The sequence below is a fragment of the Ambystoma mexicanum genome, chromosome 6p, assembly GCF_040938575.1.
Source record: "Ambystoma mexicanum isolate Mex_15411 chromosome 6p, UKY_AmexF1_1, whole genome shotgun sequence".
NCBI lineage: Eukaryota > Metazoa > Chordata > Amphibia > Caudata > Ambystomatidae > Ambystoma > Ambystoma mexicanum.
Window position 1 is genome coordinate 1,220,007,486 of NC_090935.1, and position 11,732 is coordinate 1,220,019,217.

The window sequence follows — 11,732 nt, forward strand, 5'->3', positions numbered from 1 at the left end:
TTGTAATTCTTGAAAGGAGTGCACTGCTGCCCAAATGCTTACCTTTGCCTGCAGCATTCCACGTGTTCCCAGCACTGCGAGCTGAGCTCTTGCTGGGCCTTTTTTCGCTTCCTGGAGGAGGCGGACTTCGTCGTGGTCATGTGGCAGATCACGTGACTCTTAAGCAGCTTTTAGTGCCGGCCCAACCACCCTTGGGGCGTTAAGCCCTGGAGGCAGTAAGGGCTGGAGCCTCTGTTTTGCTGTCTGGCTGTGACCTGTGCCTGTGCAACTGCCAACAGTGTTCAGTGAGTACTTCAGACTGAGGGCTACGTTGCTCTACCGCCTGCCTTAACTTTTATCTGTCACTAGGGTAAGGGGGGAGAGTTGGACTCTGGCAGCTCCTTAAGCTGTCGAGCGTTCCTTACCCTGTGACTGGGTGCTTCTTCAGATCTCTGCTGAATTTACCAGACATTTTACTCTGTTTATGAGTCTTCCATCCCTTTATTTCAGGGACTTACTTTAGGATACATCCCTCCCTATTTAATTCACGAGTCTATGACAGGATCCATATCAGTTTGTATTTTATTTTAATGTGTATCTGTGGTACTTTTTTATTCTCTTTTATTTCTTGATGTATTTTAGCTACTTCACCATTCAGTGCATTTTTAAATATTGTGTATTATCATAAAGGTTTGGGTATCCCCTTCAACCCGTGTATTTCCAGTTTGAGATATAGATTCTAAATATCAGGCCCTGAAGTCCTTGCTCTCTAACATTCATAGAGCCATTCTTGTTGCTATTTATCCCGTTCTCTGCTGCTTGCTTTTCTAGGCCCAGTTCCCTTTTGGATGACACATAAAGCACTTAGGAGTCAGTCAGTCATGGAGGCTTCTTTCGATTCCATTCAACCTGCTGTGGTAGTCCTTTCTCCTGTCTTGAAAGATTGTACCCCTCTTGTGAATTTCTTCCCTATTTCTTTGGGTAAGCCCCCACATATTTCAGTAGATTGCTCCTTGGATTCTGTTCCTCCAAAAAGCTTGGCCCACGCTAAAATCCATTCACAAGATAGGACCGAGGTACTCAATATGATGGGCATTATCCCACGCACTCCAGCTAATAATAGCTGCACCTTCAGTGGAAAACAAGATATTTCCATTGATGCCCAGGAAGAACGCTTAGCAGCTACTATAGCTCTTAATTTGGATGAAGGTGGTAGCCTACTAGGGGTAAGGGCGGGCTCTGATTATCCCAATAATAATATGGTGAATACCTCCCACTTAATTCCCGCCCTCCCACAAATAAAGCTCCTTTTATCTGCCTCTATGTTAGATGACTCTGGTGTAAATCCTATAGAACTTCCTGCTGCCCCCAAGGAGGTGACTGCTCCTCAATATTCCCTACTAGAGGGCAATAGGAATCATAGTACCTCCCCTGCTAATCTAACACCGGAGGTGTCTTCCTCTGATGGGTTGGTTAACCATACTTCCTCTATTCATGTTAACCTTTCTATTATACCTGCTGGTAGTGCTGTCACCCCCACAGTGAAATCTTCAGTCTTCAAAACCCCACTTAAAAACCATTGATCTATACCCCCAAAACAAAATCTAATATGGGCATCCCGGGTAAACCTATCCAAGGGATAAAAATCTCCAATTACTTTGGAAAAAGGACAGCCACCAGTAGCCTTATTAAACCTCCACATTCAGCTTTAACAGTGGCTACTCTGGACCATACACATCTGGTGGATGTAGCAAAGAAATTAGAGACTGAAGATCTTGTAGATAATGATATCGACGTTAATAGTATTATCGAATGTGCGGATAAGGCAAAAGCCGAGAGTGAACTGGAACCCAATTCTATTAACACAAATAACATAACCCAGCAAACTTGTGATGCCTCTTACGCGGGTTCTCCCTCTGAACTCACTCATTTCATTGATGAGTATACAGAGAAGCAAAATTGGCTCAGAGAAAGGGGTCTACTCCCAGATATAAAAAAGGAACATGCCAGCGAGTCTATACTGCATCATACTCTTAAAGAGGCGGACGACAGAATAAAACTGACTCAACCTACAGTCTCTGCCTTGAATATGGTTTTAAGTTCCTTTGTGAGTCTTTATGACAATATCTGGTCAGAGGTTAGATCACATTCTCTTCTACTCTCTGAAATCTATACTAGGCTAGAAGGTCTAGATAGATTTGAAAAGTTGTTAAAAATGATTAAAGAAGATAACCCCGTAATAATAAAACAGCGCCCGGACTCTACTCTCCCAAGCAAACCCATTATGGAAGGGCTAATAGAAAAATAAGCCCCTATTGTGGAAAAGAACAGCATCCCGGGGAAGTCTCCAACAAGATTCCAGCTATAATCCCCCCATCTTGTCCGGACAGTGGTATATGTGGCCAACCCTCTGTTATCTCCCATATGAAGGATGAGGGCATCCACCTAGAACATGTCCTTGATGCATAACTTCCAATTATTTCTATAAAAGCGTCTATCAATCCCCATGTGGGAAATGTCTGCCAATTCTGTTGGTCCCATTTTCCAGGAGCCAGCCTGTGAACGCACTATATTAGAAATGGCTAAACCATAAAGGGAGATAATGTTGTCCCTGTATTAGACTCCAAATCTCATCTGACTTTGGAGAAGTCCCCTGACTTTATTGACCTTGCGAAAGAAACGATACATGTAAAAGGCTTTGCTTATATAGGGAAAAAAAAACCTTATAACAAATAAAGAAAACTAAAAACCAGAAAAATATGAAAAAAATTAATTCATTTGCTAATCAATTTTTTAAAAATCTGGTTCTCCCAACTACTTCTGAGTCTGTAACATCTGTTACCCCTTCTAAGGGGGTGAACATCCCGGTGGAATCAGCAGTATCTCTGACTGCTATGCCCATTGCGGTCCCTGCCTCTGCCGGGCCAATTTTACTACCTACCTCTTCAGCTGTATCTAGTCAGACTGAATCATTGGCAGTTAGTTCTTTGCCAAAGGATAATATTCCCCCTGTGGTGGTGGGGAATGGTGTGTGGGCTGAGGATACACTTGCTACCCGCCCTCCAGAAATAACTTCAACCTATCGGGAGCCTATAAATAATATTGCTTCAATTGTTCCGGGCAACTTTCCACCTGCCTTAAATTTTACTCACCCTGTGCCCACTATTACTCCAATATCTGTGAACCTGGTTAACATCGACAAGGTGAAACAATTATTTCCTGAGTTCTTTAGCACTAAACCACCTACTGGGGTGGACGCTAATTGAACTTCAGGTTCAACTCAGGACAGGGGCCCCACAATTAGCTCTTCCTCTATAGAAGGTCAGTCACTCTGCAACTTCGATGGTCTCCTACCCAATGCATGGTCTCTTATGGGGGAGCATGCTATGGGATTTAGAGCAGTGTGAGATCTCTATGTTCCTAATTCTCTTAACTCTGTTCGTTCAAAGACACTAAATGGGGGCTATTTTAATGGTCATGAAGGGTCTCTTCTTGGGCCCCATACTTCCCAGAATAGGACCTTTTCTAATGGGTATGAAAGATTTCCTGTTGGACCCCATGAATCCCAAATTAGGACTATATTAAGGGGTGCAAGGGGTACTGACCTGGAAGTTGACCCTTTAAGCCAATTTACCAAACATATATCTGAATCACTAACTCAACTACTGGAGGCTAAAGACTCTCTGGAGACTTTGCAACTTACTAGCCTCTGGGAACAGGACATGTCTATTTGTCTCAACTGTGGAAATATTCTAAACATTTTTCATCAACTACCTCCTCTTTCACTTATTTCGAGTTATGACATGGAAATGATTCTTTTCCCTTCTAAAGATCATATAGATATGAGTAATATTGTTCTGAAATCAAGAGTGGTATTGGAACTAATGATGGCCCATAAGGAGGGTCTAATGCAGCTTGGCTTTGAAGTAAGTCTGCTTCAATCCAATCAGCTCACTGGTAAATATGGAGGGTGTGAAGAGTATAGGGGAAACCTTACAATGGTATATCATCTGGAAAGAGCTCCACATCCCCAACGGAGGCAATTTATGCCCAGATTCAATGGTAATGCCAGAATCTGGGCCCAGGTTACCTCAGGTCTGTGGAAATGAGCATTATCTTCAGAGTTCTGCTCCACCCGCAAACGTCATGACCCTGAACAAATTCAACCTTCTCTCCTGGAATTCAAGGGGAAATGTACATCTCTTCACGAATCCTGATACAGTACACATGATTAGTGTGTCAGACTGTTTTTTCCTACAGGAAACCTGGCTGCTCTCACCCCCCGTTGTTGATGGATTTGATATCTACTCTCAAAATGCTGAATCTAGTTTGGGAGGGAGGGCCTAAGGAGGCCTTCTCATTGGAATTAGAACTTCTCTTGGCTTCAGGAATGAGGTCCTTTTGGACACGCCATTTGGTCACTTGGCTCTAGAGGTCGCTTCTGTAGATGGACAGGTTAACCTTCTTCTGATTAATGCCTATTGGCACAAGGGCATTGCTGCCCTGGTGCCTTTTTTGGAAAGTCTTACCGATATGGTCCTTGCCTGGAGATCTTTATATCCCAGGGGAAAACTGATCCTGGCTGGCGACCTTAACTTCGACTGTTCCATCTCATCCGAGGCCAAGCATGATGACTTGGGATTGGTTTTGGAGGATGATGACCGGAGAGGTCAGAAATATGTTTGGGATAGACTCTGGAATCACTCTTTGGATTTGGTTGGCCTAATATGTCTTAATGGCTCCTATGATACCACTCTACCGATTTGCCATACATGGCATAGAGGTCTGTCAACATCTACCCTAGACTATGTGTTTGTAGATCACTCTCTGTCTTCTCTCTCATCTGAGGTTCAAGTCTCTTTCAACCCATGGAGTGACCATGGGTCTTTGTTGGTTAGATTCTCTTCTCCTTTTCCCATGAAGTTATTGCCCGTTGGGGCACCATGACATCTCAACACTGTGGGGCAGGGAACTGGGGTACGCTGGTCAACGGCTAATATTAATCTTCTTAATTGCCAATTTATCTCCTCATTTAACCATACTTCCTTCTCCTGGAAACAGGCAGTATTTAATACCTCATACTTTGATACTTTTCTTAATGCTCTTCATAGTACTATCTTTGGCTCATTCAGGAAGGGTAACCCTAAAAAATCTCATGTTCATAGGTTTGATCAGGAGTTGGCCAATGAAAAGGCCTATACCCGGAAACTCGTCAAAGAGGTCCAAGGACTTGATACTGACTGGGATACTAAAAAAGTAAAAATCAAAGCTATTCATCATAAACATTAGAATTACTGTAAATCAAGAAAATTCAGTTTGCTACAAAATGATGCAGAGTTTATGTTAAGAGTTCTGGTCAAAAGAGATCTTAGGGCATTCTGGGCTATTTTTTCAGCCCATAATGACGGCGTAGTGGTCGACCAGTTGAATGCCATCCCAGAGGTTCAGTGGGTAGACCATTACACCGAACTCTTTGGTTCAGGGAAGAAGGGCTACAACCCTGTACAATGGGGGTGAATGCACTAAATGATATTTGGGAGCCTGTCATTGATTATGAGACAATATTTGGTCTTACTGCCAAAGCCAAGAAATCCAGGGCCCTCGGCCCTAATGGCTTAACAAATAATACATTGAAGACAGAACCTGAAATTTGGGCTAGACGTCTGTGTCTGGTATTCCAAGATGTAGTAAATATTGGTAATGTCCCAACCAGTTGGCAGACTGGCCACATTGTTCCCATCTTTAAGAGAGGTCAACGTACTCTGGTCAAGAACTACAGACCAATCTCCCTTATCGATGTGGACTGTAAGCTTTTTGCCTCCATGCTCCTCTCCCATCTTAATGTGTGGATTAAGGAAAATCACATCCTCCCGAAGCAACAAACAGGTTTCAGGGTTGGCCATTCAACCAATCTCAATGGGTTTATTTTAACTGCCCTACAAAGTACAACATGGGGAAAATATGGTGGTTCTCTTTATGTTCCTTCAATGGATCTGTCAAATGCATTTGACCTGGTGATTAGGTCGAGACTATGTGAAAAATGATCAAAGTGGGGGATCCCGGCAGGTCTTCTCAATCTAATTATGGCAATGTATGAGAACTCGGGGGTCCATATTAGGATTGATCTAGAAGGAATGCTATCTCGTAGGATAAGGACACGCATTGGGGTCAGACAAGGCTGTTCCTTAGCTCCATGCCTTTTTATCCTCTACTTGGCTGATGTAGGGGAGTTCCTTGGAAATGCAGGCATGGTGAACGCAAAATTGGGGGATCTCAGGCTCTCTTGGCTGGCATATGCTGACGATTTTCTTCTCTTTGATCAGACCAAAGTCAGCTTGCAAAGATTGATATGCAAGATTGAAGAATATGCTATACTTAACGGGCTAAAAATAAATCTGAGTAAAACCCGTACGATGTTCTTTTCTAAGGGGAAAAAAGGAAACAAACAAGTCTGGAAAATTGGTGGTGAAAATATTATAAGAGCACATAAAATTGTCTATCTGGGATTCCTTATTCTGGCTCAGCCATCGGTCGCTGAATTAAGACGTTCCCTCAGACATAAAATACTTTTGCTTATTTCACAATCTATTAAGTTAAATAACAAATACGGCAGGTTCTCCTTTAAGCCAATTGTAGATTTTTTTCAAGGGAAAGGTGACTCCAAAACTAATATACGGAATGGAACTACACTATCTAGCCCTCCTGACCTTTTGGGACACCCTTGAGGGTATCTATTGGAGAAAGGTTATGAAACTCCCTAACTGTGTCCCAATAGCGGCTATTAGGTATGAATTGGGTTTAGTTTCTCTCCGTGCCAGAATCCTTTGGAGGGCTCTCGCACTGTTTTCTGCCCTACTCTCTACTAAACAGGACACTTTTTATGTTGATGTGGGTAAGACGCTCTTCTCACAGGGATCCCCAGACCGAAACCTGTATCTTTCAAAATTTAGGAACCTTTGTGACAAGACGTTATCAGATCTCTCCATCGATAGGGATACTCTGCTGACCAATCCTAACAAAGTTAAAGAGTGTCTTTTCTGTTGTGATTGGAGTGATACACTGGAAAAACTGCATGCCTATCCATCTCTCTGCTACTTACAATTTGATCATAAGAAGAGAGGCTGCTTGTCTTTTATTTTAACACAATTCCCCAACCGCCACTATCGTTCACTTCTCCTGAAACTTAGATGGAACTTGCTACCTACTAAGGAAGTTTTACATAGAAGGAAGGAGATTAGTGACTTGGATCTTACATGTCGCTTCTGCCACATGCCTCGGGTTATTAAATTTGCCCGACAACTCTTCCTAGATTGCGTTGCTCTGAAAGGACCTAGGGACATTTACTTAGGCAGATTCAACACTGTGGGATTATTGGGGGCAGAAAATGTCATCTGGTCTCAGTGTCTCTCCATCTCTAAAACCATAGATGGACTTGCTGTGGCGGGCTTTATTAAATCATTAAATCTTTAGATTTGTATGCCCCTTCTTTATAATCAATCTATATGATGAATTTTAATTCTTATACCATGGATTGTACTGTGTATTTATTTACAAATTTGGAATCTTATTGTAATTGTACAAAAAATTGTCTTTACGCAAAGGGAATTATTACCTTCTAACTTTTTGAATACTGTATCAATTTTTTTTAATTCTGCACTGATTTCTAATGGTCTGTTTAATGCTTCCTATTTTAGAATAAGGATTCTGGGGTTGTAATGTATCTTTAATGAAATTCTATTTGAAATGTATGTTCCTATGCTCTTTTAATATTGATGGTTTTTTTCTTCTTCTTAATATGTATTTGTAAAGGTTTCTTTTGTAAACCATATACAATAAAATAAAAAATAAAAAATACCACCAGAAAATATACGCAATAACTGCCAAAAACATTCTGCACTGCCAAACTCGTAATGAGGCCCACTGTCTCTCCTCAGTGAATCAGCTTCATGAACATTAACTACAATTTATTTAATCTCATTCCATTAACCTTCAGGGACACAGATTCTTTGTTGAATTTCATTTCCTTTTCCCCTTTACAGGTTGGACTCTCTTTAATGCACCCCTAATTGTGCCATTCCCAAAGGAGATACTTAACAGATCTGGTTTTCTTCACTGACATACTTATTTTTTCCTGTTTGGTAAATTGTATAATTTGACAGATGATGCCCTCCAAAACATTCTTCCACAAGTTATATTATTAAAATGTGTTTTTTTCCATTTTTTATTTTGCAGCAATATTGTTCGGATTAAAAATACCATGTAAGACACGCACCCTGCTTTAACCTAAATAAAATCAAAATATTTTAGAAAACCTCTCAAAATCTGCTGAAAGTGTAAAAACTGCATTTGTGTTCATTAACAGCTTGTTAAATTATGCTTTCTTTTCCATTTGAAATAGACATTTCCAACATTGACCTCAAATGAAGTCATTACCACTAAATAAAGAAACATGGTTTATTAGTTATTTGTGATGCCAATACTGTAGACAATTAGATAATCAGTTGCTAATTTTCTTATAAAAACGTTCCATTAGACTGGCAATAATGACACAGTAGTTTCAAGCGAGCATCTCAGTTCAAATGAGAAATTAGCATGTTACGATGCTCGAGTTGGATCCACATGTATCAATGGTTTTTGTGCCTCTAATGAAACATTCTCAGACCCATTAGGTTCCAAACATTCTATATTTCAACATCGTCATGTACCATTTTTCCGACACTTGTCATCAGGTTGTGTATAAAAACATAAAAAAACTATTAATAAAATATCAAAAAGTAGGCATCTACTTCATTAGTTAAATCTTAAAAAAGAGACTAAAACTTGAGATACCCATGAATTAAATACTGATTGTTAAAACCCTCTATTGTGGTCAAACATATATATAAATGTACAAAACCATAAGAATTCATTCAGGGTTTAAACATAATTAAACACTGACAACAAGAAGCCAAAAATGAATGTTCATACGACGATCACTTTGAGCATTCCAGACCACTACAGACCTAGAACAGGATACCTGCTGTAATATTAAGTTTCCAAGGACTCCCAGAAAGCAAAACATGTACTTTGTGATAGCACTGTGGCATAGGCAGCTTGTGCTGGCAGAGTCTGCTGTGGTTTTGTAAGTTTCATCCTTCTCCGGCATGATATATGGATGATATTTCCTCCTGTGCATACTATGTTCATTTCGCCCGAACATCTACATAGGGTAAGAGCATTGTGTGGATTGCGGATGTTATTTGATTTAAGCATATAATTCAAATATCTGACCCTGGGGTCAGAAAAGGCACAAAAAAAAAATATAAAGTGTTCCATAGTTTCTTCACTCATACAGCACAGTGTGCAAAACATTCTATATTTGCAAACATTGTTTTACAAGGATTTTCAGAATATATTGTGTAAACTGTATCTTTTATGATAGGCTAGGTCTACCCAGGCATATACAGAATTCCTACATCGAAACCATAGCTGAAAAGCAACGGAGCACTATGCAAAGTAATGTTCTGCTTTGCAAAATAACGTTCTACTTTCGCCTGGAATTCAGTAAATTCATGACACATGCGATGAAATGAATTGTAAACCAGCTCTACCATTTTGCTGTTGATGAACATATTTATTGATCACATCATACACATTGCAAGATTATCACAATGAAATATTCACAGAGCTAAGATCTGTTTCCTTTATTTTTGATCCCCAGTGATGTGAAGAAAAGATGCGATCGGAATGACCACCGAGAGTCTGTGGCCAACCTGACCGGGACAACGGGCAAAAAATCATCCCAGACGAAGAGCTGCTGCACTGCATGAGCCAGCGTAACCCTAACACCCTCCCAGCAGCACAATGTTGCTGTCCACCCCTCTAGTGCCACTTATGAAGGATATTTTAGTTTAAAAAAAATGATGACTATGAATTTTGTACAGATAAAGTCTTTGTGCCAAACCCTTCACCTGCTGACAATCTTTGCTTCTGTCGCTAGTTGCACAGCCTGTTATACGGGACCCAGCTACATCCCTAATGCTTCTTTGTACATATTTTAAAGCTGTGGCTGCTTTCTTAGACCTTGTCTAGCCGAGTACAGTTTGTTTTTGAACACATCAGTAAACTGTTGTCAATTTATGATAGCTCCTGTAAAGAAGGAATACAGTTGAGAAAATCCTCTGTAATTTGTTTCCACATTCATGCATATTTTAACGGAAAAACGATTTATTTATTTCATCTTACAATAAATAGCACAGAACTCTTATCTTGTAGATGCACCTGCAATACAATCCAGCCAGGCTTTGCATATATCAACTATTGTATGTTCTGCAATGACAGTAATTTGAATATTTGTTTGGCCATTTTCAAAACCCTGCAAAGATTAGCTATTGTACGGGTCAACAAGCCCTTCTTTCACTTTAGGCCCCACATTATTGGCATAATAAGGACAATGCATTCTTGCATATTGACTGAAAATGTGGTATTGTAAATCCTTTCTGTAAACCCCAGAAAAGGGCCACACTAGAAAACCATGTGAAATCAATATTCTAAGGAGGAAGTCTGCATGACTTTTAACCTGTATCCACAGATCAAATTCAAAAAGTATGGGCCTGCTTAAACCTTAAGGTTTCTGTTTGCATGCCCAATATTATACATATCATTATAGCCCTTTAGCTGATCTGTGCCAAGAGGGTTGGTGCATGGATTCTTGCTGCATTAATTTTGACATCCGTAGCCCCCTTCTCGTCTGACAACCAGAATCTATTTGTTACTTGTAAGGCTAATCTGGCAGTCCCTGCTGCTTTAGAACCACCCCTTTATTTTGTATGTATTTAAAGCAGACAACATAAAGGTTTATCTCCTCTTCCAAAAATATGGTAGGTCTAATTGAAAAAAATCAGGTGAAGGATTGGACATGAGCTCAGTTGATGGCAAAAATCAATGGAAGTGTACAATTGTCAATCAGGATCAACTTTAAAAATATAATCCCCTGTTACTTCTGAAGACACCAAAGAAAACATGCATGGAAGACCTCCAAAGAAAAATCAAAATCTGAAACATCATTTAGTTTATTTACTCTGCATTCCATTTTCTGTAAAGTTTACAGTTTTTGCATAGAAATTTAATTTACAATAGATACACCAAACAATTTAGGGGGTGTTTTTCATGTGTTATTATAACTTTACCTCCATATGTTATGTTTTTTAAAAATAAAATATCTGGTGTTTTCAAGAACTGGAATCGCTTTTGTCCAACCCAGGACACCTACGGATTAACAGCTAAGGCCTCCAACTGGGAATAGAAACACATAAAGGAAATATGTATATAAATATTTATGAAAGTATCTATTACAACTATTTTGTTATATTTTGTGATCTGCTGTGATTGTCAACTATGAGATTCGTATATCTATTTCGAATAGTTCAAGAACTGCAAATTCTGCAAATGTTAATTTAAGATATAATAAAATGATCAATGAAAGCTTGTTATGAGTTCTTAGAGTGTCTATCAAGTGGCCAATTAACAAAGCAGTTCTTTCAGTGAACAAACTGCATGTGCTCCCCAAAATGTGATTCTTTCGTTTGAAAGCATATTCCAAGCAGATACCACAAAATTGTTTGAAAGTTATTAAAAAAGAGTGATGTCTATTGCGAGTCATTATACTACAACTGAAGAACAAAATGTGCCTTGTCCATATATGAGCACCTTTTCTGAATATACAAAGAAGTGGTTTTGAAAGTAAATCTTTACATAAACGTACATTTGGTGCT

At 39.7% G+C, this 11,732-nt stretch overlaps 1 protein-coding gene across 1 annotated transcript in view; it reads left to right on the forward strand.

Annotated features, from left to right (window-relative positions):
• Positions 1-11,446, forward strand: part of RASEF (RAS and EF-hand domain containing) — a 706,663-nt gene extending 695,217 nt beyond the window's left edge. The window contains exon 17 of the mRNA XM_069625884.1: positions 9,680-11,446. Within this exon, the coding sequence (XP_069481985.1) occupies positions 9,680-9,788 (109 nt within the window). The 3' untranslated portion in view covers positions 9,789-11,446. The remainder of the gene's footprint in view (positions 1-9,679) is intronic.
• The last annotated feature ends 286 nt before the right edge of the window (positions 11,447-11,732 follow it).